Consider the following 27478-nt stretch of genomic DNA (forward strand, 5'->3'; position numbering starts at 1 on the left):
GAGTTCGGGTTATGGATCCTGGAAGGGTGGGCCCGGGAATGTGGGAAGTTGGGTCGAGATCGGCTACCTTTGTCGTGGGCCTTGTTGGGGAGAGTGGCGGGAGCTTTGCCTTAGGTCTGCAGGGATGTGAGCGAGGTTTGCTTGTTCACTACCTTAATGGCGTGGATGTTCGCGAGGGCCTTTTGAGTGCCTGAGTTACTGGGGCAAGAGGGGGTGCTGGGATATTGTGGTCGGAGGTTGCCTTTGGGGGGGATGAGGTGCGCCTTTGGTTGCGGAAGTCTAAAACAGACCAAAGGAGTGTCGGCAGGTGGGTGGTGTTGGGGGCAGTGGCCTTGGGGCAGGTGTGCTCGGTACGGTGGGGGTTGCAATTGCGGGCGAGGGTTCCGGTGGAAGGATTGGTTTTCCCGCATGCGGATGGGCGGGAGGTTACAGGAGGGCAGCTGTTGGCCATGTTGCGGAAAACGTTGGCTCTGCTGGGGGTGGATGGGAGGAAGTATGGCACGCACTCCTTTCGGATTGGTGCAGAGTCGGAGGCGCACAGACGGGGGTGGGGGCGAGGGGACATCATGCGCTTGGGCAGGCGATACGTGCACGGCGCTGCTAACCAATAAGAGCGCGGTTATTTGTGTGGCAGGTGTATTTACTCTTGTTTCTTGTTTCAGGGTCCGTGGCAGGTCGCCTGGCCCGTGATATGGCAGTGTGGATAGTGGGCCACTCATTTGTAAAGCGGGCCCAGGTGCAAGCTCGGGACAGTTATTTTGAGGAGAGTTTGGGGTTTAACCCTGCTGTTTTTAAAGTTCGTTGGTTTGGGAGAGGGGGTATGCGTTGGAAGGAGTTGGTGGGACCACTTAACGGGTTGTTGGTAGCTGGTAGATGTCCGGATGTGTTGGTTCTCCACTTAGGCGAGAACAACATGGTTAAGGAGACGGGTTTTGTCTTGATGAGGGCCATGAAAAAGGACCTGGAGTAAATTAAGAGGCTGTGGTCGGGGTGTACGGTGGTCTGGAGTGAGTTTGTTCTGCCGAGGGTCCGGAGAGGGGCAGTGAAACCTCAGGCGGTGGATGAGGCCAGAAGGAAAATCAACGTGGAGATGGTTCATTTTTGCAGGCACTTGGAGTTTTCACGGGTTTGGCATCGGACATTAGGTACGATATGCTGGAGTTGTTTCGGGGTGACAGGGTTCATCTTTCCCGCATGGGCATAGTCCATTATCTGTTGGAGTTAAGGGAGGTTTTGTCCAGGCTGTTGGGTGTGCATCGGGAGTGAGGAACCAAGGGTGAGGTGCAGCGGCCGGGGCGACAGTTCAACGGGGACCGGGGGCAGGAAAAGATGGAGGCGGTGTAATCCCCTACCTGTCTGCCTTTTCCTGGGTGGTGTTGTTTTTGAAATTGGCCAAGTTTGGCTGGAGTTTGGTAGTTTATCGTTAAGTTTGGGGAGTTGATGAACAGGAACTGGGAAAAGTTAAGCAGTTTGGAAGTTTACATTAGAGCGTCGTTACTTACAGTTGCAGGAAGGCAGATAGGATTGTAGGTCTTGGGAGAGTAGGAGTTCTACTGTTATGTGATAGGATTGTATATTATTTAATGTATTGGAAGTTATGTATTGTATATTGCTAGGTAGGGGTTTTTTATCATGTGGGGATCGTAGGGGTGGGGGGAGGAAATGTCAAGGGGTCAGGTAATTCGATGTTTAGAGAGGTTTTAGTTTTGTAAGACAAAGTGCCAGTTTTAATAAAGTGTGATGTGCACCTGTTTCAATAAAGCGGCCGTTTACACAGACAAATGGTTGTCGGTGTCACTTGCCCCCCTTCTTCCCTCCCAAAGTGGCATTTCTCACTACAGCTCTCCACATGCGCTACAACGTGAAAATTCCATATGCATTGCGCATGTCATCATCAGCTTAGGCCCTAATACGTTGTTAAGGTAACTCCACACAACAGTCAGAACTTTACCGAAGGGCCCGCTTTCACTGGCTATAAATTAAGCCAAAAACAAAAATAAAAGCTTTAGGCTCAACACGCAAAGTATACTTGTGTGTATTTTCTGGCCATTTGAACAGATCATTAATTATTGACTTATTAGGATCCCGACAGGGATTACTCAAGGATCTCCCTAATGATTATCTATCTCAACTCAAACATCATTGGTCATATTATATGCGGACAGCAACAGCATGCGGCGCGATCCCTGATGTACGAAGTGTCACATACAACAAAATATATACATATCACAATGTTGCTAATAAATGTTCTCCTCTTGTGAGTCCAACATCATTTCACTCACATAATTCAGACAGTATTTATAGACTTCATCAGTAAAGTCAGAGAAAATATATCTTTGCCTGTTCTAATATTCTAAAAGACAAACGGCCACAGATATATGTATTCAATTTACTAAACATATATACGTAAACTAAGGACTGATCTGGTAAAAAGATAAATCTATTATTAACTGCACCAGCTCATCATTTAATCCAGTGTGATGACTAGCCAGTCTAAATACCGAGCGCTGTTCACGGCGAAATAGAATAGTCTCTACAGGTCCCATATCTCTGTGGTAGTGAGGTTTATCTACAACCACCCATCTCATGTCTTCCTCTGTATGACCTGTCTCCAAAAAATGGCGTGTGAGATTTGTATTGGATTTTTTTCATTTAATTGAACTCTTGTGTTCTATCATTCTTGCAGTACGGGATTATGGTGGTAGTGTTTCTCAAGAATGAGAAAACGTGAGCTGATAGCAGTGGAGGTGTCAGGGTGACGCTGCGGCAAATGAGTGACTTATCATGGTCATCATTCAAATTTAAGAAAAATTGATTCCACCTCCACGAAGCAAGATTTGTAATTGATTAAGTCTATCTTCTTTTACTCTGAATAATTACTCTGGATGTCACTCCATGCTCTTCATGAATATATACCAGTGAACCGAACTATAAGGATTGTGTCCCTAAGATATATCTTTTTTTGGGACTCATATTACTGGTGTGACCTTAGAACTCGGCTTCATCTGCATTAGATAACAAGACTCGTGGTGTTCAATATCAGTCCATTATTTCCGTCTTCTTGGCCTTGAAGAAGTCTCCAAAGAGACGAAACACGTGTCGGCAGGACAAGCTGGAAATATTTTTAATATTTATGAAATAAAGATTTGAAGTCTAACGCTTGGCTCTGGATCCGTACTTTGGAAGTCCATTTCCTATCAATGAACTATATTCTGTAAACTTGTGATATTTACTTGGATCATTACATATATTGTGAGAGTGCTTGATTAATGCCTGTTCTTTCTTTTCTATCATTCTTGTTTTAACTTTATGTGTGGTCATCCCAACATACATCAGGTCACAGGGACACTGAATGAGGTACAATTATTATGCTGCGACAAAATTCATGGTGTTCTAAACCCTTGATCTAGTTGGGTAGTACATGTGGTGAGATGGCATACTACACAAGCGCCACAAGGAAAATGGCCACATATTGGCTGTCCTGTCCAAATCACTGGTGGCACATCTATGGTACGGGACTGTTGTGATCTAGTGTGTACTAAAATATTACCTAGGTTTGCGCTCTATTTGAAAGGAAATAGAGGCTTGTTGCAGACCTTTTGACCTTTATTCAGAATGTGCCAGTTCGAATTGACAACTTTGGTAATAGTGTCACTCAAGTGGCTGAAAGTACTCACACAGACCAATTGATCAGAGGGGGGTTTCAGATATGATTCTAACAGAGCATCACGGTTATTATTTTGGGCCCTTTTGTTAGCTCGTCATATGAGAGAGATAGGGTTTTGTCGTGCCTGGGGATTGTTAGTCAAATTTTCAGCATGTTGTCGATATTTGATAAGCGCAGTACAATCGAGAAAGATGAGATCGGGTTGATACATTAAAGCTGCTAACACAGGCATTTTTTATATTAAACATGGAGATTTTAGAAATGCCAAACCTAAATAAGTTTTAAAAATTTTGGGGCATAAATCATCCGTTTGATTAAAGCAGGTTGCACTGTATACTTAGATTGCTCTAACGAATGAGAGAGATTGTTGAGGTTCTTTGACACCTTTTGAACTTTGAGCTAGGAAATATGAAAAGCAGATGATTTATCATGTTTTATAAGTCATCATTTACATACAAATTTTATTTTAATTGAGGATCTGCATATGATGTGACTCTGGATCTAGATAGAGTCAGTACATAAACAGAATCATTAGGTAAGGATTGACACCTTTAGTGGTGTGGAGCACTGTATACACAATTGGTGGTGGTGGCCATGTATGTTATATTGACTATATACTAGTTTCATTTTTGTTCAAGGATTTTTTGACCTTCCGAACTGAAATACAGCTAATGCGTATGGTTGGTTCAAAATATTTCCTAATTTTTGTTATACACATTTATTCGAGCAGAGTGACTAGAGACTTGGTCCTGATGAATGCCCCAAACATTTTCTTGTCACCTAGGGCAGAAACATGTTGACCTAAACAGGGTAGATATCCATAACCCTGTCTCACGTTGCTTTTTTTAATCTTCCCAATAGGAAGTAAAAATTAAAGACTAGTTATTCCTATTGAGGACGTTTTATCTCCTGCACTATTATCTTTTTGTTTTTGCACTCTGCCCCTCACTAACACTTGTTTGAGGTTATTACAATATTGTGCTTATCTGAGAACACTCCCGCTCCTTCCCGGCTGGGAAGTCGTAGCCCACATTGTGTACCTTGCGGTCCCTTTGTGTTGGATGAACCCTATGATGAAGCATGTCACCCTCGGGTGAGTGAGGGTTGGCATCCATACAATGGTCCTGCCCACCTATTTCCTCCTTTTTCTTCTTTTTTCCACACCTAGTTATGCTGTACTACACATAATGTGAGTTACAGATTAAATTCTAACTCAGGTAATTAAATGATTAACCTAGTAGAGAACAGTTGAGTGACCTCCACAATTCTGGCTTTCGCTGAGAGTTAGAGTCAAGGATAAATGGTAGGCACTTAGCAAAGCATAAAGCCATGAATGGATCAGGTGGTAGTTGTGGCAATCTGGCCTGGATTGATAAATGGAGGGGTTACCAGAAAGGAATATAAGAATATCCGAACGGTGGAACAATGGCAGATGTTGAACCTTTAAGACGATTTAGTTAGCTCATTAGGTTATAAATGCTTTCAAGAGCTACCACACTGATGATGCAATGAGTGTTTTCTGTATACTAGTCGTTGACGGGAAACAGCGTTTACAACGGTGTCTCCACAATGCGGTACCATTACAAAGCGGTTGTCACAATGACTGTGTTGTTACCATGCGTGCCATTACATCACAAGTCGTTTCAATGACTTGCTGTAGGGGGCACGCTGGTGTTGGATTTAGAATCCTACACCTTCCTTGCTGTTGCTCAAACTGGAGTAGGAATAGTAAATAATGCTATTCCTAAGTCCAGGGCGCCCCCACCAGCAAGTCGTTGAAACGACTTGCAATGTAATGGTTTGCGTGGTAACAACGCGGTCGTTATAACAACCGCTATGCAAAGGAATGTGTAAACAACACATTAGTTGTAAACAGCTATATTTGTCGTTGATTTTAGGTTACAATATGAAGGATGCCAGTAATGACACAACAGATGTCACCTCCCGTGACAATCACCATACTTTGGGGATGTTCATCCTCACGCTACTGGTCCCTCAAAGTGCAAGATATGCTAAATTAGCCTGAATTAATTCTGACTAGAGAGTGTCAAGAGGTTTTTCATTGACTCTAATCCCAATAAAGAGTGAAGATATTGAAAAATAATACTAATGACATCACCAAACGTATAACATTAGAGAACTCGAATGAAGTCCCCTAAAACTTCCCTCTGCCGCAAACGTGACATGATTAAGAACATGGGCAGTTTCTATGATTTATACACAGTAAATATGAATCAGTACAGATCATGAAGTACAAACCCTGGTCATCGTGAGTAGCAATTTCACAAATTCCTATTTATAGCAATTGTCAGTCGTCCTTTATAGGGTATTTAAGCTAATAAGAAGGGGCTTCTGTTCCAAAAGGGCAACGCTGATGTCAAATGACGTTGCTTTTTCTGATTGATTAACAATAATTCAGCAATAAACAAAATAATCATGCATGTTTGTGTGGTAAGGTGGCAAATGGATGAATCACAGCATGAGTCATGTGTGAAGAGGTGTGTGCCGATTTAAATCAGTAGCTACATCCTGGAGCACAGCAATTTTACAAATGACCTAAGGCTCAAAAATAAATCTCCTTTGTTCTAAGAACTGGCCCCCATGAGAACTGTGTTCAAAACAATCAGGAGCATAACAAAGGCCCCCACAGCCCCTGCAGTGCAGGGGGCCCAAGCTCCATGTACTTTGCAGGGGGCCCCCTCAAGTTTCATAATGCCAGTGAACACAATAATGTATGCATTTAATAAAACTATAGAAATTAAAAAATATATAAAGTACACATAAATAAGCTAGGTAGAAGAGTGACATAATTCCTTTCCTTACACTTCACATAAAATATAAATTGTGACATAGTCACCATTGGTTGAAAACTTAGGGCTGCTTTCCATTGTCCTATTAATTATATCTAATTATCCAGTCAGTATTGACCCACAGAAATTGGGTGGAAATTGCATACCTGTTAATTGTTGATTGTATAGGGATGGCAAATTAATGGTTGCGCAATTTTAACGTGATTGCATGTTTTCCCATAAAACAAGAAATAAGGCACTAAAAAACATTGTATTCCCATTGCAATACAGAGACACAGTACATGTCCTCCATGTGCCCTATTTGCTCCTGTGATTTGCACCAGGTTTTACCCTCCACAAATCATGGGCGCAAACACCGGCAAGGTGTGCGCCTATAATAACCTCCTTTTGCGCACCAACAGGAGTTTCTTCCTAAAAACAGGATTTGTGGATTCATTGTGAAAGGGGCATGATTGAGCAATATCTCTACAGACTGAGATTCACATTCTAGGGAAAATACACAGTATTCCTTCGTTGAACCTTGCCCCTCATGATGGCGTGGTCAGTGATGTCACCCAGGTGCTCAAAGGGCTTCAGCCCCCCCCCGTCATTTGTGGCAGCCCGGGCTGAGACAGCTTCCTGTGCACACACATAGCCGCATCCTAGTACTTCACAGGTCTTTAAAAGACCATTTACTTGTTAATGAGGCTTTGTTGTTTTTTTACCCCTTCTTAGAGCCCCTGCAACTCCACTCTGCCCATTGCTGGAAGAAATAGCCCCACCCCCCGAAATTTTTTCTTAGCTCCCCCACCCCGAAATTTGGCTCTAGTTGAGCCTCTGATGTCACCACTATGGAATCACCACATCAAGCTGAACATTATCAATGATTATGTGACCTTACTTCATATGTCAGAGGACAGCCTCAGTTACCGTCAGTGTGTGCTCTTTCTTTTACAGCACTGAGATAATGACTTAAGATTATACAGATGGTGTACTGTTTCCGGTAGTCCCTATAAATGGTAAAACATTGACATGTGTCACATGCACTTCCAGTAGATGGTAGAGGTGGTGAACATTATTGAGACATCTGCTGATTCTCAAGGCAACCTATATGCCTGCCAGCTGCCATCATGTCGTGGTATAGGGTAATTATCTTGTTAATAACCCCACCACTAGTGAATTTTCTGTAGTCGCCTGGAATCAGTAGAATTTAATTCATGGCAAAACTTTATGTCAGGTCCCACTTGTCTCTGAATATAAAACTCAATGATTTAAAAAAAATGCAACATTGGGAAGCCACTTAAATTGGATTAGTTCCATACAGTGCTGTAGTGCCAAAGAGCACATGCGGGGTTTTAGGATCACTACTGTTCGGGTTCCACATACCCATGTCACAAAGATACACCTTTCCAGCGCTGGCATTTATTTGCTGTCAGTGCATTCTGGGTTTAGAGGTCTTAGATGTTTCATTTAGAGCATCAGACTATCACATCTGAAAACAATGATTTATAAAAAGCAAAGGTCCAGGGATCTAAACTTTGTGTCCTTGTGACATTGGACTGTATGGTAACAGTAGTCGTATAAAACTTTATTTCAGCCAGAAGGCCATAAAAGTACAAGATAAAACATATTGCACATTCTAAGCAGCACTTAAACAAGATGTGATCACAGTTAAAGGATACCACAAATTGTGCATATAAAGTACATAAGTAGCAAGGGCAATTGACATTCTAATGACGTGCGTAATATTATACCAATATGAAACAATTGGGATCCTTTGCTCATTATTGACCACTGTGATGAAAGAAAATTAAACAAGGGGAAAAATAAAGTAAATGCTATCTCAAGTTAAATAAGAGAAAAGAAAAGCACACAGAAAATAAAACATCAAGTATCTTAGGTACACCAGATGGACTAACAATCTAGTAAATTGCATAATAGTTGATCATCATAATTCAATTGCAGCTGTTTCAAAGTTGGAGTAAGAGGTGTTTGTGGAGATTAGAATGACATTTCTGGCAACATTACTAGATGACAGGTAAAGAGAGCCTAGAACATATAGATCAAGCCGCAAATTAGTATCTACTAATAGTAAACACTAAAATCCAAGAAGAATCAGAAATATAAATTCTGTGGGCAATTGAGAACCTGTTTAGGCACAAATTAAGGAACAACGGGCGAATCTATTTGCGCAATGGGTTAATGTAGAGAGGGCAGAAGATCAAAAAAGTGGTCAATATCACCAGATTTATTCCCGCACAATTTACACTCTGATGTGGAAAAAGAGTCTGTGAACTGTTCGCTGGCAAAGACATTTAGTGATAAAATACCAAAAACGAATTCAATATATAGGAGTTTCACAAGGGAAGGAAAAATCTCATTGAGAAAGACATTGCATTTGGGAAACAGTTTTGCAAGACAAAATTTGAGTATATAAAGATCCCAAGTTGGTAGTTTGGTGCAACTGAGCCACCAGGAAATCCCAATAGGTTTTCATTAAAATAGCCTTAGAGTTTGAATTAATACACTCAGGGGAAGTGTAAAATGACTGGAGGCCTAGTTTTGTGAACCATCCATTTAAATGTAAAAGCCACTTAATTGTATTGCCTAAATCTAGATTCTTGATTTCTAGAAGATCCCTTCTCTACGGCTCCAAATCATGATTGGATCAAAGTACAATCCAACTTTGGCAAGAGAAGTACTAACACCACCCTACCGGGGAAGACTACGGAGATAGTGCCACCACCTAAGCTCTCAAACTCCAGCATAATTGCCACCACCAAAGAGCCAGAGGCTTTTACGCCGAATCCAAACCACCCACTCTCTGCTAAGGGGAGCATAGAATTTCTACTCCGCTCCCTTCTGCAGCCCATCACCGACAGTTTAAAAAAAGTTGAGATTAGGCTCACCTTACTAGAAACTTCTCTTACCACTCTGAATACTCTAGTAAGCAAGCAGACAAAGCTAGTGGAAACCCATTCCTCGGGTGGGGAATCTTCTAAAGTAACCAATGTCAACAAAGCCCCCCCCAGAAGCATGCCATCTCCCGCCCCTCTGCAACCCCTTATGGCTGTCCAACTCCAAGCACGGCACAATAACCCAAGTAACAGACCTATTGACCCGGTGGTTCTAGCCCCACATAGTTCACAAATAGAGTCCACTGGAACACACCAAGATCAGGTTAATGCCCCCCCACCCACGCCCGCTTGCCCAACTCCCAGACCACGGAGGCCAGACCTCCCACCTGAGGCTAACAGACTAATGGTGGTCCTAGCTGGTGCCCCCCATCTAAGATCAGGAGAAAACGAGGATTATCAATCCCTTAAGAAAAAGGTAATCAAATGGCTTAACTGGAACCGACCCCTGCCACCCCACTTTAATAACGAGATCATCATGGTGAGAAGGGTTCCATGGCTAGGGAAGACCAGGAAAACCATAGTGGGGGACTGTATCATGGTAACCTTTAAAGATCCGGGCACGGTTCGACACATCTGTGGAGGAATGAACCGATCCCTTGACTCCACCATACAGACCCTCCCAGTATCCTTTTTCTTTCCCCCAATTCCCAGGCACCAGGCCCCAACACACGATGACTGGACAAGGGTGGACTACAGACGCAATCATAAAGGCTTTGTTCAACGCCCGTACTTCCAACCGCCGGACACACCCTTTTGCGATTTTAATCGCTTTAACTGTCTGAACGGGCTGGACGGGGTCGACTGACTCACCGTCAGTAAGTCTGCGCCAGGGGTATCGGGCTTCTGTGGCCCCCTGGATCCCCCCACTGTGTCCCCCGGTGCAATTTCTGGCCCACTGAATGACTCATCTGCCCCAGAACACGGTCGAATTGAATCCTCCTACTTAGCCACTGATGGAGTAGTTGCTGCCGAGCGGATAACTATGGCTCCCTCCCTTGAGGGCGAGGGGGAGCTGGGATCCATGGAGTCACATGTACCTTCTGCTGCCCCAGCCACAGGCCCCGCAACACAAGTGGATTATGGACTTACCTCCTCCATCCCTCACGCTATGACATCTTCCACCTCCGAACATTTGAGGATAATCTCCTGGAACATCGCGGGATTAGCAAATAAATTGGAAGAGCCGGCCTGGGGAAAGTACATAGAAACTGGTGACATATGTATGTTCCAGGAAACCTGGGCCAGGGAGGACTATGAGCATCAAGGCTACGCATCCTTTTTTATTCCAGCTAGGTGGGAAGGCAAAGGCTGACCATCAGGGGGCCTTGCGACATGGATTGCTGTTCACCTGGGCTGTGTGGCAACACGGCTCCCATGCAGCTCCTATGACATCCTCGTGGTCTCACTAACATGGCCAAACAAAGTTAACCTCCTGCTGGTCAATATCTATTCCAGGCCAATGGGAAAGGCAAAAGAATCACCGAATTTTAATGAACTCTCGAACTTTTTATCTGAACTGTCGACTGATTCATATTATGTGGTGGGTGGAGACTTTAACTCTCACTTTGAGCCACTCCCCGGCCTCCAGGAAGGGTTCCTATCAGAAGAAGAAGATAGGTGGGCAGTACCAGGGGTTGATGTGCCATCTCCGAAAGCTTGGACCCCACTAGCGTTGCAAATTACTGCCCTCACGTTAAGGTACGGACTCAGAGCGTGTAATGGGCGAACCAACTCCGACACACCAGGCAAAACCACTTACAATCGCCAGGGAAGGGAGTCACACTTGGACTACATTCTGGTTCAACTAGCGAGGTGGTCAACAATACAGGATTTTAGGGTAATTGATAGGATGGACAGTGACCACAATGCTCTCGAGCTAGACCTCGTCCACCCAGCACCCCAGGGCCTAGCGACCCATGAGGAAGGGAACTATCCCACACTCCTTATAGATAACAGCAGGAGAAGAATTAGGTGGGAGCATATGGTCACAAACAAGGACAAACTCCCACTGCTTTATGCAGAGATTACCCCCATCCTGGAAACTGTTGGGGACCTTGATAGTGTGGCAAACAAAATAGTTATAAGGAGTAAACTGTTTGATGCCCATAAAGAACTCATAAAAGTGGCGGCACCCCACTTTACACGCAAAGTGCAAAAGCCAAGAGAGAGGCCCCAAGGCAAAACACAATGGTATAACATAGCCTGCAGACGGGCCAAAACAGAACTCCTTGGAGTAATTAAGGAGGGTAAAGGAGGGGAATGTCTCAAGCAATGTAGACAAGCCTATAAGAAGCTTCTTGCACAGGCCAAAATAGAATGGGAGGAAAATCAGTGGGAAGAGCTCACAAAGGCCCTAGCAGTACAAGATCAACGCCTGTTCTGGAGAATGGTGAATGGGGGTTCAGGGAGTCTACATTCGGCAGTGGAGCCTAATATAGCTCCTGGAGTGTGGCAGGCCCACTTCCAGTCGCTATATAGCGCTGAGTCCGGAGAACTTCCTGTGCCAATTGAACCAGTGAGACAGGGCTTGCAGGCGGATCAAATAACACTGAGCGAGGTTACGGCTGCTATTTCAGGCCTGGCTTCGGGGAAGGCGCCTGGGCTGGACGGGCTACCGGGAGACCTGTATAAGCAGGAGACCACCGTCTGGGCGCCCTACCTCGCAGCTCTTTTTAATGGTGTCCTCGGTGGGATGGAAATCCCCAGTACTTGGCTGGGGGCTGAGGTGGTCCCGATTTTCAAAAAAGGATCCCCCCTGCTCCCAGCCAACTACAGACCGATTAGCCTGATAGATGTAGCACAGAAGTTGTTCGGCAGGGTTCTCCTGAACAGGCTTCAGGAATGGATTGAGGAGGTGGGCGCCCTCAGTCCATATCAGGCAGGCTTTAGGAAAGGGGTATCGACTGTGGACCAGGTCTTTAGACTGAATTTGATCTACTGGAGGACAGTGAGGTTCGAGGGCGGTAGTCTGTACACGATTTTCGTGGACTTAAGAGCCGCCTTCGACCTCGTGCCCAGGGGAAAACTCTGGGTCATCTTAGCAGGGATGGGCGTTCCACCAGATATTTTATTGACCCTGCAGAGGCTGCATCATAATAATTATGCCCAGGTGAGGTGCGGGAGGTCGGGGGAGCTGACTGATAGATTTCCCGTGGGCAGAGGGGTAAGACAGGGTTGTGTGCTGGCGCCGACCCTGTTTTGCCTCTTCGTCAACGGGATAATCGCTCATCTAAACGCCACCGACTATACAGATGCCCCTAAATTGAATGGCAACAGTGTGCCCGCAATAATGTTTGCGGACGACACACTGTTGGTATCCAAAACACCCATGGGCATTCAAAAGATACTTGATGCCTTTGTGGCCTTCTGTCAGGATAGAGGGCTGGAAATCAATGCCACAAAAACCAAATATATGGTATTGAACCCAAGCCCCAAACAGCGCCCGAATCCCCTACTGGGAGCAGCGAGACTGGAAAGAGTAGCCACGTTCGAATATCTCGGCGTGACGCTCAACGAAAACATGACCTGGGAGAGCCATCAAACTAGGGCTAACCTTAAACTAGTACAAATTACCGGGGGTATTTCCCGGATGATGACCGGTTCGACCTATCGCCCATTGGGGGCCCTAATTCAGATATATAAGGCACAGGCAAGGGGGGCGACCTTGTACGGGGCTGAATTGTGGGGCCACATTCCATGTCGGAACTTGTCTTGCACAGAAAATAGGTTTTTAAGACAAATTACCGCACTTCCCCCTAGCACCCCGCTTCTCCCTTTGAGGCTTGATTTAGGGCTACGGCCACTCGCCGACGAGATAAGTCTAAGACCCATTGCCTTCTGGCGCAGGCTATGGAGCGGCGACGATCTCGCCGATTACAGGGCGGAACTGGTCGAACTACTAAAACACCCTAAGGCGCTCAGTATTCCCTGGGTCCAAAATATCCAGTCAGTTTGCACAGATTTGGGGCTCCCTGAATTGTGGACCGAACCAGCAAACACAGCACCAAGAATCTCTAAGAGAGCATTGGCAAATCTGTACCACGAACACAAAAGGGTAAGGGCTATAGCTACCCAGACAGAGGGGTCCCTTTCCTCCATATTCCTGCAAACCAAGGATCTTTATACATTTGAGAAAGCTCTTGATCCCGTTTATCCCATATTCACCAGAAAGTTATTTCTCCAGTGGAGATACGGCACATTGCCTTTACGGTCCTTTACTAGCACCTGGTCACAAGTCCCTTCTACCAAGTTCTGTCCTCTTTGCGTTGACAAAGAGGAAAATGATTTGCATGTGATCTTTTTCTGCCCAGCATACAAGGCAGCCAGAAAGTACTGGCTGCTGCCCTTGATTAAGAATTTGGGTGGCAGGGAATATGCACCGATGTACAGGATTTTAAAATGCGATGTTTCCGGCCCAATTGTTTTTGCACTTTCCAAATTCTTTACGAATGTCTGGCATACGCGTAGTCGTCTTTTAAAAAATGCTGGGTAGACTGTAGAATCGCTCACTTTTTAATAATTACTTGTATTGTCTGGTTTTGATTTTAATATCATGCATTGATGTTTTAATGACTGTGACAGAATTTATGTGATTTTACTGTATGTGTATCTTTTATGACCAAATGGTCGAAATAAAGATTGAAAATAAATAAATAAATAACAATCCAATAAACATGAGGTCTGAGAGAGTCAGTGTTAGAAATGGGGGTCACTAGTTGGCAGAGGTAGGTGCCTTTGTCCAAATAGGGACCCTTGCTTCTAGTCAGGGTAAGGGCGATACGCTTCTAAAATAACCCATGCTCCCCCATTGGTAGCTTGGCAAGAGCCGACAGGCTTATCTCAGAGGCAGTGTGTAAAGCATTTGTGAACACATACAGTAATACATTGAAAAAACTACAAATAGACACCACATCAGTTTAGAAAAATAAGTAATCTTTATCTTAACCAAAACAAGACCAAAAGACAGAAATCCACACTACAGTAATAAAAATATGACTTTCAGTTGGAAGAAATTGTTCAGTTCAATTTAAATCGCAGATGCAACACTTTTCTCACAAACTACCTGGGAGTCGTCATGCGAACAAACAAAACGGGCTGCAGGGAAGGTGATGCATTGGCTCCTTACACTCAGGGAAGGTGATGTGTTGGATCCTTGCTCCGGGTAGGTGATGCATCAGTTCCTTACTTCAGTGCAGGTGATGAATTGTACCGGAGAGGAGGTGATGCGTCAGTTTCTTACTGAATGGGGAGGTCATGCATCAGTTTATTACTGTGTCCCCCAACGATTCGACAAACTTGGCGCCTCAATGCAAGCAGGCCTTGCATCGAACTCGGTGCGCTAATCTCAGACTTTGGAGATCGGTGCACTTTATGCAGAATGCTGCAATTTCTCGTGCACGTTAGACGCTGCAATGTTTTCTTTGGTGATGCATCGGAAACAGGTGCGGTTGCGTCTTGCTTCTTTGAAGTTGCGTTACTTTTCCAGCTCCCAGCGGAAAACTGTCTCCTGAGGTCCAAGACAACAGCAGGCACCACTTTGCAGGTCAGAACTCCCATCAAGGCAGCTCAACGGAGCTGGTGGCGAAGTCTTTGTGTCCCTGAGACTTCAAAACAGGAGGCAAGCTCAGTTTCAAGCCCTTGGAGATCTTCTTCAAGCATGGGACACAGCAACCAGCAATGTCCTTTTCTCCTTTTTTTGGCAGCAAGTAGCCACTGCAGGCCAACCCCATACAGCAAACAGCACAGGTGCAGTATTCCTCCTCAACTTCTCCAGCTCTTCTTCTTGACAAAGGTTCCTCTTGATTCCCAGAAATGATCTAAAGTTCTGGGGTCTAGGCCCCAATATTAATACTACAATATCCTTTGTTCTCTGGTGGCAGAGAAGCCCTGTGCTTAGTCCAACCCGGTTCTGTCCTCTCTGGTGCAGCTTCCTGACAGGAAGCGGAGACAGCATTGTCCCTGGCAGACCAGGCCCATTCAGGTGAAAGGAAATCTCCGGCCCCTACTCTAAATGCAGCCCAGGTCTAGGCTCTTGGGAGCCACTGCTCCTCCCCAGCCCCTGTCATCTAAAAATTAGACATGCAATACACACACCTAGCAGAGGCACACTGAATAGCTAAGCAAGAAAATACCTACTTTCTAAAAGTGGTATTTTCAAACACAGTATGTAAAAATCACCCTCACTAAAAGTGTAATTTTAACATTCCGAGTTCAGGCATATCAAACTTTATTTTCCCACCTTTTTCCCATGGGTAGTTATGTTTACAAGATGTTATAAGCAAACTGCCCATTCTGTCCCATGGAAACAGGTAGCCTTGCAATAGTGAAAAACGAAATTGGCAGCAATTTACTATCAGGACATGCCACACACATCAGTGCATGTCCTACTTTTCACATACACTGCACCCTGGCCACAGGGGTTCCTTGGGCCTACCTTAGGGGTGACTAACACGTAAGAAAAGGGAGGGTTAGGGCATGGCAAGTGGGTGCACATTCAGGTCGACATGGCAGTACCAGACTGCACACAGGCTCTGCAATGGCAGGCCAGAGTTACATTCACAGGCTGCTTATGTGGGTGACACAATCAGTGCTGCAAGCCCACAAGCAGCATTTGATTTACAGGCCCCGGGCACACAGAGTGCCCTGTAGTAGGGACTGACTACTAAATCAAATAGCCAATTATGGAAACACCAATCCATAACAACAATTTACAAAAGGGAGCACTTGGACTTTGGTACTGAACAGCAGTGGCAAAGTGCCCAAAGCATTTAGACCAGCAATACAGAGTCCAACACACAGCAAAAACACAGTAGGCAAAGGCAAAAAATGAAGGGGAGACTGACGCCAATGGTACCAGGTCTAACAGTCGAGATGTTCGATGCATTTATGGGCACTGTCTATGGCAGATGATAAGGAAAAATCAGAGGACTTAATCAACAGTGAAAATCTTACGTAGAAACACAGTCTGAAATGGGGACAAGATTTTACCTTTGTCGCAACAGTCCCAAAGCTTGGTAAGGAGTTGAGAACAGAAGATGTTTTGAAGGTTATCTAGGAGGCCTGTAGATCTCTAATTTGTGTGGGCCACTCCTATCAACTTTATTAAAAATGGGAATAATATGGGCCCCAGCCCAAGTAGAAGGTAAATCAGCTCCTTTGAGAATTCCATTTGAGAGGCAGTTGATATAAGAGGACCAAATGTCAATCTCAAATTTAGATAAATCCCCAGGGATGGCTTTGACACAGGAGCCTTACCTTGGTGTAAGAATTTGGTAACAAGTCTTGTATCTGCCAGGGATAAGAAAAGCTCTTCGCCTGAGAGGGTAGAGAGTGGAGGACTGGCAAAGGTGGAGTGATTGTGTGTAGTATCAGATTAACTTGTTGGAAAGTGATCCATCCAAACTGACGGTGGTATGAAATGATCAGTCGGCATATTAGCCCTAATGTGGCCATATGAGATAATCCGCCAAAACTGTGCCTCTTGCCTACCCTGGACGGCATCAAGCAAATCCTGCCAAGTGGATTCATCCCATTTATGTTGCTTGCCTTTAAGGGTCTGCTTATAGGATTGGCAGGCGTCGCAGACAGCAACTGGATTATGATCTTTAATCTCAATCAAAAAGCCCCCCTTGGCTCGACGACAATCTTGATCATACCAAGGTGTAGATTTAAAGGGTTTATTGCGATTGTGTTTATATGGCTTTAGGAGCAGCTCTTTCAGAGTCTGAAAAAAGGAAAGATGATTGTATAATATCATCTTTTTTGGAGAATGACAGTGTTCCACATTGTCCAACTTGGCCAGAAAAATTGTATAGCTTTTTCCAGCAAATCAGGGTTATTCGCTATAGACGACCACTTGACGCCCTTCTGTTGTTGGTAAGAAATGGACAGGGTTGGGATTGCATTTGTGAAACAGATAGATCGTAAAGAAAAAACCCTAATGTTAATTCAAGGGTGTTATGTTCACTATCATATATTGAGAGAATCTTGAAGTCATCTAAATTATTCCACATTCTGGTTTCGATGATGCAGTAATCAATATGTGGTTTCTTAGGGTCTTTTTTAAACGTAATGTATCTGTATTTGTCAGACTCAGCTCTATCGTTACCTGGCCTTAGGCCAAAAGAAAGTGTTAAAGAAGCAAGCTGTAAGGCTGTAGCAGACCAAGCTTTTAGATAGTTTGCCTCCAGAGATGGAATACCCAGGGTTTTAGCATTATTGCAAAAGGGAATGTACACAGGTCTATAAAGTGGAGAAACAGTCCAGGATTCTTAGATTAAAATTATGTGGAAGGAATCCATAAATCTGTTCCAGACAGGGTTCATACATTTATCCACAATCCTGGCAACATTCCAGCAGAGCAAGCGAGTCTCGGTGTTCAGGATCTGAGAGTAATGTATCGGGTTTAAGTGTAGGAAAGTAGCACTAGACAGAGGCCTATGGAACGCTGGTGAAGGACCAGTACAATGCATGGAGGGGCCTCGGGTAAAAGTATTCATTCAATCTCATTATGAGGGCCATTTTAATTAGAAAAAGAGGTCAGAGAAGGTGCTAACAGAGGAATGTTCAAAGTAAAGTCTTCATCAAAAGATGGAGGCTGAGATAGAGGTAAAGGATTAGGAGGAAATACGAGGGGGGCAACTGCACTTAAAAGATTAGAATTTCAGAAACTGCGAGGGCACGGTAGGGAATCAGGCCAAGCTTTGTTAGTGATTTTAAGTTTCAATGAGACAGAGGAGTCTGATGAGGGAACAAACCGGGAATCCAAGCTTATCAAGCCTTGATCTAGGGACTCCCTGGCAAGCACCAAACACATACATCCCAAGGGGTGGTGCTTGTCGAAATCCTGATGGCCCCAATGATGTCAGAGCAAATGAAGACACCCACTTTGAGTTCTAAACAAATAGATGACTTTATTAATGGGAGAAAAACTATCTTCGAATGACCTGGGACCCAACTTGGGCTCATTGATCATAAAAACTTTTGAGCCCAGGCGGTTTTGCTGGACTAAATAGGGCTTGGACTTTGAAGAGGAATGATTGGGGGCATAAACACACTAGGAAGGTTTTGGAGTGGGGTTCCTCACTGGTATTGTACCAGTATAGGGTGAGAAAGATCTGATAACCCAGCAGGGATGTATCGCCCTGGGCATTTGGAAACAAAAAGCCCTCCCTCGCATATTGGAGAGTTGTTGATCGAGTAGCGCAGGTGTGTGGTAAAGCATTTGGGCCTGAAACAGAGGTTATTGGCAGCTTGGGGCATCTTAACATCCCGCGATCATTTTGGCTCTTGGGAGTTCTTCGTGGCCTGAGGGTAAAAGTCTTGAGGTCAGTGATTTTAGACTGGCTATCTCGTCTTTCAGGGTACTCAATATGTCAAAGAATGTCAGTGGTAATGGATGGTCTAGAATGAGGAAAACAGACTTAGTACCAGATGAATGTAGCAAATCACAGAGAATGCTAGCGGTGTAATACAGGGTAGCACAGAGTGGAGAAGTGTGGCTCACCGGTTAGAGGAGGCAGTCCCTGATGCAGAGGTCAGACCCGGGACCAGGGTTCAATCCCCGACGCGGCAGGGCCTTGAACTCAAAATGTCCACGGACTCGATAATTCTTGTCTCAGTGCCTACTCGAATCGTGGGTTCACACTCTGCAACTCTGGGCAATAGCTTGCTTAATCTCCACACCGGCCCCACCGAGATGGGATGCCTGGTCTTCACCTTGGAGATGCCCAGTAGGGGTAATCTCGCAGGGAAAGGCCAGGGCGGGTTCCCAAAGCAAGCGCCTTGAGACCTTACGGTGAAAGGCGCTATATAAGAACGTATGATTTACGATTTATTTACATCATTTATATGGCAGTGTCTTTCTAACAGAGACTCATTTTTTTCTCTTATAATCACGTACCAGTATTGGTGCCACTCAAGGAAATATGATACATCCCGCTACCACAAACGTGACCACAATGAAGTACAAAAAACTTCCATGCTTATATACACAATACGATTTTACCTTGGCACTCTACAAAATTAAATACCACTCACGTTGAGTGATGTAGCTAGTCTGTATGAATTTCTATTTAGCAATTCACAGGCAAGTAAAACAACTAGTCAATTTGAGCAAAAGAGCTTCATTTAATATGTTGATAGTCTTTCATTTTTATTGTGGTGACTTTATATTTACCAACAACATCCAAATATAAAATATAAAGCAATATAAGTGTCATTCATAATTCCACTGAGGTTCTGTTCCTATAATCTCTATGTTATGTTTGATGGAAACAGCCGGCACGTGTTTCGTTACGATTAGTAACTTCTTCAAGGCTGTGAGAAATGTGAACAACAAAAACAAAAATTTAGCTAGGGACCTTGAGAATATAAATAGAAATGAAGATGGCACAAATATGTATAGCGTTGTGTAGACTTAGTACCAGACTCAGGGGGCTTAAACTGAGCAGTGGCCTGTCCTGCCTCTGGGTTTTGGAGCACTGAAAATCTACTGCTACATACAATTGGGAAACTAGAAGGCTCAGGGCCCGAAGTATCTACTAAAACTGGAGTAGTGAGAACTGGACCAGATTCGATTATGAGATTAAAGGAAGAAGATGCAAGAAAAAAACATAGGAAAAATATCTGGAAGCACAAATGCTACAAGAATGTGTTCAAAAAACGAATATAAGTATAAAAATCTAAGAAAGTATCTAAGCAAGGATGGCCTTGAAGCAAAAACGAATCAGGTGCCTTGCATCTTCTTGATCTTGTCTTTGGATTCAAACAATTAAGTTCAAACTGTCAGAGTGATATAGACCCAAATTGAGGGTAGGAGAAATAGGTGCAAAAATAGAGCAGGAAAAAATCAGAGGTTAAGCAAGAGCAGTCCAAGGGTTCCCCATATGCAATTCTTGCTAGTACTGAAGTGGTTAAAAAACTTGGCGTGCGCACAACAGCCTTTTCACTGGACCAAACAAGCTGGAGGACCGTGTGAGGGTGTTCAAATGGTGTTTGACACAGGCTACAGGAGTCCATCTTCCGCATCCACACCCCAAAGGACTTTAGGTCTCACCTAAACATCGCTTACGCTGTCTCTTCGAGACATGCTGTATTCAGGAGAAGGACATGAAGCTCCGCCCACTTTCCAGCCATCTTTTTAATTGACTCCTGTTCCTATCCTTTGTAAATGGTGGCTTTTCATTGGTCAATAGGCTTAATAGTCCCTCCTTAGTACTGCCTTTCCTCTGCTAGTAACCTTCTATGAGGACAACCCCTATTGCATGTGTTGTTACTCTATAGACTTTAATTACTGCCTCCGAGCACTATTTTTTTAAATAGGTTTGTCCTGCCTGCAACACAGGCAGAGCATGCTCTTCCTCATAACCTTTTTTAAAATCATTTATCCAGCCCTGCCGCGCTTTAATTTGTTATATGCTTGCGGAACATGGCCGCATGCCTATCTTTTTTTTTTTTTTCAATGTGGTAGCCGTGTTTTAGCTTTACACATCTTAAGCAAAGCGCGGGTGCCACGATTGATTTCAAAGTAAAGAAATAGAAAAAAGTACCCATTTTAACACAAGTAAATAAATAGAAAAAAAAGTCTGCGCCATTTGTTTTTCTTCTATTTGTTTACATTTGTTACACTCACAGCACTGCTCTTTAGCTTTCAACATCCTAAGCTACAGCATGGGCGCAGCGATTGCTTAAGGTCTCGCATTTGCAAGAGTTTGAGCAACTGGCATTGTAAATGAGAATGCCTTTTATTTATGTGTTTACAAAACCTGCAAGTGCTTTTCATGCACTGCTTGCAGGTTTTGTAAATGACGATTTTGCTGCTATGCTGCAGATAAGGCCCTGTAACAAAAGCGGCCGCCAGGGTCCCAAAACCGGCTCCCACCAGTGCGGTGCACCGGGGGATTGCCCGGTGCTTGCCACGGCAAGTCCGGACCGGCCCGGTGCCCGCTATGGCCAGTACGGCCCTGAAGACAGTGTGTTAAATCAAAATAGCAACATTATGTTGCAGTCTCTAAATGTCCTCCATGTTCACGAGTAGACATAATACATTGTTTAATTCATCAGATGAGCCTTTAATGCGCCAATAGTTCCCTCTAGTCAGCAAGATGTTCCTCCAGTTTAATATATGTTCTGACTACTCACAGATGGACTTCATCAGCGATCAGCCATTCGTTTATGTTTGTACATCACATTTTAAGAATTATTGGTAAAGTGAATAGGTCTGGCGTTCGCCTTCAGCCTTTTGGCTTTTGTCAGTGCTTGTTTCTTTCAGGATTTTGTAAAACTTAATTATTGGGAAAGCGTTTGGGTTCCCATTAATCTTAAAAAACATTAGCTAAAAGCACAATTCTTTGGTCTCAAATAGCACACAGTGCCTTAATATTGTCTGGCACTCCAAGAATTATTTCTCTCATTTGTAAAGTCCTCTTTGTCACCAGTTCAACCCCAATGGTCCGGTCCTGTTATGGGAGAATGGAGCGACTAAATAAGGAAACTGAGTAGGGATGAAATATGGAGAGGAAGGATCCAGAATAGCCAAAGAGATGTTAACAGTGAAAAGATAAAAGAGCTTCCTGAGAAGCGGATTGAGCACTGAAGGGGGGGTCAGATAATAATTAATTCAGACCAAGCATAGAATATGTAAGACAAGAAAAAGGGGTGCAAAGGGGTGCAAAGGGAGGGAAAAAGAAGAAGAACATCAACTGAAGAGGGTAGTAGCATGCTTTAGCTGATTAGGTATCAAAGGGGGTTGGGGCTGAGAAGGAGGGTGAATCAAAAGTAGGAAAAGAGTGAGATGACAGCAAGGGGTGGTGGGTGTAAGGACTCAGGGATACGTGGGCAGATTAGTGCACAGATCAAAATAGAGAGGTAAGGAGAATATATGTATTGACGGTGTGAAAGGGGCACAAAAAGAAGATTCGATATAAGGAATAAACCTTTTCAAAATATTAAATCGGAAAAAACTGATGCATCCCACCTTCAGCACTTTGATTTCAAGAGATGGGTTACTATATCAATCGAAAGTTAAGATATATTTTACCAGGATATATGTGTGCCCCATCACCTCAGGCTGAAGATGCTTCCAATTTAGCATGGTGTGAGAGGTAAGATGCCCTATCCCTGCTGGGATCAATTTAGTAAAATTAGGAGATATCCACCAGTGGGTGAGGTTTGCGTTCCAGACCTATTCTCCTTTAAAGTTCTTTGAAGTGATTCTAGATTGGGTGGCAGGATTTGAAGTCTTTTTATAAATCATCTTTCAGCAATCCCATTATATGCTAATAGGCATTTGCGAAGACCCCAAGGTCACTGTCACAATGTAGAATTCTGTCAGAATGAGCTGAACTTCTTCCAGTGATATTCATATTAAGTACTGTGGATTATTAATGCAATTTGCAATCAGTTGATGCAGAGGAGGGTGCAGCTATGGCATGCATCTTATTATTTTAGAGTGTTCAGTAATTGAGGTACTAAGGCTAATGTACAAATGAGTTTTTCCCAATCTTTATCTATGGGACACTGAGTCCGTAGATATGGGCCCAGTTCTGTATTAGCATGACTGGGCAGATTCATCTATGTGACATCTGTCGTTGATGGTCTATTATTACTACACATATCACCATTCATCAGGTTCTGGAAAGGTAGGTAAACTAAAAATAAAATTATCTCTATTATCAAGGAAAATCTTAACCCCTTGCATGCGGCCGCGATTCTGCGCCTGTGCGGCAAAATCGCAAGTGGGCTGGTTTATGACGGCCCCCAGCCGTCATCAGCACACGAGCGCCGTAGTGCATGACGGCTGGGGGCCGTCATCAGCATGCACAGGGTTAAACAAACCTGTTAATGCAATATTTAAACAGTAATGTGCAAGATGGAGAAGCAATAATCAGGCATTGGCTGCAACATAAATGCCAAAATCATAGCAATACTGAAATATCTTGGTCTTCAAAGTTGATTTTTCTACTACTCATTTAATATCCCAGTACGGAGTGCTGCTACTTCTTACAACAGGGCTGTCCAGCTACAAATCTGGTTCTGGAGAGCCCAGTTTTAAGGATATCCAAATGCAATAACTTTAAACTCAATTAATAAAAATGGATTTCAATGACATAGTAGCAACTCCGAAAATCTAGACTGTATCAATCCCTCCCGGTCCTACATTGAACACCCCTGACTTATGCCTTGTTGGAGGCTCATTGCACAGTCCAAACAGTAAGCAGGACTTCACTTTGTTGGGGAGAACATGCTTTTCAGTAACAAACAACAACAAATAAAAAATGGTACAAAATAGAAGTTCAATTTTATTTGCACAAAAATATTGCAAAAGATATCAAATAAATATTATTTAAAATGCGCAAGATGACAACATTATGTCTTTCCAGTCAAAGGGCACACCCTGCCTCAAACTGTTATTTTTTTTCGGTGTATACGCTACAATAAAAACGAATGTGCCTCACAGCATTCCCTGTAAAAACATACATATTACATAACATTAAAAAGCCTTATTTACACATTCATTTGTGTTGTGGTGGTATGATTTCAAGTCTGCCTCTAGGCTACTGCTTCACAAGTACGCATGACAGAAACTGTATGAGAATTGAAACTCACTGATCTACAGCACTAATATGGTGCAAATTACTCCAGCATTACCCACAGAATTTGGATATCCAGCATGACACTGGTCTATGAAAGATTTTCAGCATATTCACATAAGATAAACTTACATACAAAGTTTCCGAATTGTTCTCAGTTAAATAGTGGAAACTGTGAAAATCGGCATGGATTCCACCCACTTAGATCTATGTTGGACCTCCCTTCTCTAGAACATAATTCATGTGTCTCTACGGCTCTCATTAGAAGTTGAGCATACCAGGGTGTGGTATTTACCTTACATAGAAAATACCATTACGCCAGGGTGAGGTACTTACCACGTGGGGTAAATATCTCCTATTCCCAGTTTTCAACTTCAAAACATGAAGCTTTGGTATTTAACACACCCAATGCTGCATATTTTGCCTTTTTTAGGAGACTTTTTTCCTGATAAAGTTCTGCAAAATACCACTCCTGGAATCTTATCAGGGAAAAGCTGCAATGGTGTAATATTTAGCACATAGTTTGTAAGTCTGATCCACAGACATGATAATGTAGCCCTTAACCTGTAACGAGGGCCTTAGAATGTATTTACTTATGTGTTTTTAAAGCTCTGGTTGTCAGCTTACATACCTTAACACTCTTAAGTAGATCAGTAAGAAGTAGCTCCTTGTCACTAACAAACTCCAGTACAATTGTCTTAATTGAATGAGCGATGCTGCGAGCGCAAAGCAAGTGCTTTAATTTATTTCTTTACTCTCAACTTTCCCGTCGTATGTCACACTCCACTAACACCCCACCCTGCCCCCACCCGCCTCGCCGCTCCACAGCGTTACCTGTGCGAGCTGCCACTGAAGCTTACATCAAAGGTTGCGCTAGAATCGAAAAGCTCGTACCACTGTAAAGAAGCTTCCAGCATAAATGTACACCCGAAAAAACATTTTGCAGCAAGGCTACTAAAAAAATAAGTATAAAATCTGAATTCTCTTGTGGCTATGCTTGCTGAAAACCTGTATATTACTTTTCAATTTGTGTCAAGCTTATTAAACACAATATTAAGAAAGGCACTGTTTTTAGAAAAAAACGTTCTGCAGTTCAAATTGAACTGAGAAACTATGGTAAATAAAAAAATTGTTTCATTTCCACAGGAAATATAGAAAATTCATATAAGACACCATTCTTAATGTTAGAAAATGGTACAGTTAAAATAATACACCACTACTTTGGGGATGGCTAAGATGCTAATACATGAATGTCCAAATGTTTGGTTATATGTAATAAATTCTATGTAATCGACCTGATTATGAGTGATTAGAAATTGATCACATAAAAACTATTTTTACGACCAACTCCAAGTTTTGGACAGTGCAATGCAGAGTAATTTATGTAAATTGGATTTGCACCTGTTTTTTTCTGCACAGTATTCTCCAAAACCGCACAGTGCTGTCCGCACAATTTCCTGCAAGTATTACCTGGAGGAAAATGCACATGGAAAAACCGGAGTGCAATTTTTGTGAAACCTGCCAGATAAAAAAACAGCCATAAATTTGTTTAAGGGTGATTTTACAAAAACCATAGTGCTCGGAATGTTTTTTTTTAATACAACCTCAGCATGTGGCTGCAATATTTTAGTCACGTGATTAGAGTGGGATGTCTGCTAATGTCTGAACAATACTTCTGTCCAAGATCCTACGGTCCAAATTTATAAGAAATACAACTATTTATTATATGGGGCCACTACTACTCTAATCCTGGATTCTAGGGTCAGGATTTGTTTTTAAAGAGGTCTAACACACAGTGGTAGAGGTGTTGCGCAGCTGCCAGAGTAGCTGACTCCTGAGCGCCGGGCTCACAGGTTCAACTGCAGGTGGTAGCTCAGCTCAGCACCATGTGACTCTGGGCAATAGCTCACTTAATCTCCCCGATAGACCCCATCAATTTGAAACCTTAAGGGATGATATGTTTGTGCTTTACAAATAGGAATTGCATCACATTACACAAGATAGGGCCCTTATTTGTGCCTAAATTTGATGGTATTTATTAAATCTGCCCTGATTGATGCAAGTGTGATAGAGAGAGGTCAGGCAAGCCTTCCTTACAAGGCATGCTGTTTCTGAAAAAAACTGCAAACTCGCCTCTCTCTGGTCTTTCCTAGATCTGAACTTGGAATCATTTACTAAGTCAATAAAGTTGCTCCCTGTCACAGGAAACTGTGTCTAATGTTTTATAAAAATGTTTAACTAATTGAAATTTAACTTTGCTCTCACTCAAAAGTGATAGTTGGAAAATAGAGAAAAAAACAAAATGGCTGACTAGTGAAACTTGAAAAAGTCAGTTGGTGTTTTCAGATCTTCAAAGAACTTGGTTGCCGCAGATAACTTTGTCGTATACATTCTTAGCGAACAATGCCCTTTGCACCACAGTCCTCACATTTAGCTACTGTACTAAAATATTGAACTTTAAGAGAGCGGTTTAGACAGTTATTTGTTGGTTTTCTCTGAAGAAAGGCCGCTGGTGTGTCCCGCAGATGTCTTGCACAATGTGAGACATTTGCTCGGGCTGGGCTTCCTGAGGGACGTGTATGCTGGCGCTACTGTAGCTCTTTTCTGCTTCCTGTACCAGCTGCCTCAACGCCATCTGCTCAATCTGAAAAAAAAAAAAGATCATTTTGTAGGTAAAGTAGGGTTGCAGGTCTGATAATGTTGATAAATGTATGCTCAACAAGGATACAAGTACTTGTCTGTTTGATTACAACTAACATTCATGAGCCATCAGAGCCATCTCCCACCGGGAGGTTTTTAGTGGGCCAACCGCTGGTCCGCCAATTGTCAGACATGTTTCGAACACTGTTGTAGTAAGTCATTCAGTGGTGGATTAGTCTTCAGCAGGGTAGGACTGGGACAGAAAATAGGCCCAGGAACCTTTGACTGTTACAGACCCTGCCAGAGTATTGTCACTTGCAGGCAGCAACATACAAAGAGAGAGGAAGTCTCACAATAGATAACATTCACAGCCATGATGGAAAGAAGCATTTTAACCTTGTATTGAAAAACATATAAATGTATTGAAATAACGGGACAATAATACTTGTCAGTTTTGATTTTTCAGTAATATGATTTGTTTTATAAGTTTTAATTTAGTTTTTTTGCATACGAAATCAAAAGGAACACTTGGCAAATATTGCAGCCATTCACATACGATGACACTTCAAGTATGCCATTGATTAATTTTCACAATCTGTTGTTTTTATTGAGGGAAGCCCTTTATCTAAGATGGCTTCTGCTTTCAGTTAATGAACCCTGCAGGGCTGCAAACAATTTGCCTCATTCACTGCAATTGAAACACTCCCTATGTGATTGAATAATACACCTACTAGAAAACAGCAGGAATTCGAGATTAGAACGCTCCTCCAGGGTGACCAAGATGTGATTGAAACTCTCTCAAAGCAATGGCCAAAAGGGGGGTTACCAAACCTTGATCTATTTCTATTATTTACAAGTAGTATGGGTGACAGC

The 27478-nt window shown here is 43.2% G+C and overlaps 1 protein-coding gene across 1 annotated transcript in view; it reads right to left on the reverse strand.

Annotated features, from left to right (window-relative positions):
• Window positions 1–23649: 23649 nt before the first annotated feature.
• IRF8 (interferon regulatory factor 8) overlaps window positions 23650–27478 on the reverse strand; it is a 29846-nt gene continuing 26017 nt past the window's right edge. Inside the window, exon 9 of the mRNA XM_086945855.1 lies at window positions 23650–26609. Coding sequence (XP_086801981.1) covers window positions 26436–26609 — 174 coding nt within the window. The 3' untranslated portion in view covers window positions 23650–26435. The remainder of the gene's footprint in view (window positions 26610–27478) is intronic.

Source organism: Lissotriton vulgaris, chromosome 12 (assembly GCF_964263255.1).
Source record: "Lissotriton vulgaris chromosome 12, aLisVul1.2, whole genome shotgun sequence".
Lineage (NCBI taxonomy): Eukaryota > Metazoa > Chordata > Amphibia > Caudata > Salamandridae > Lissotriton > Lissotriton vulgaris.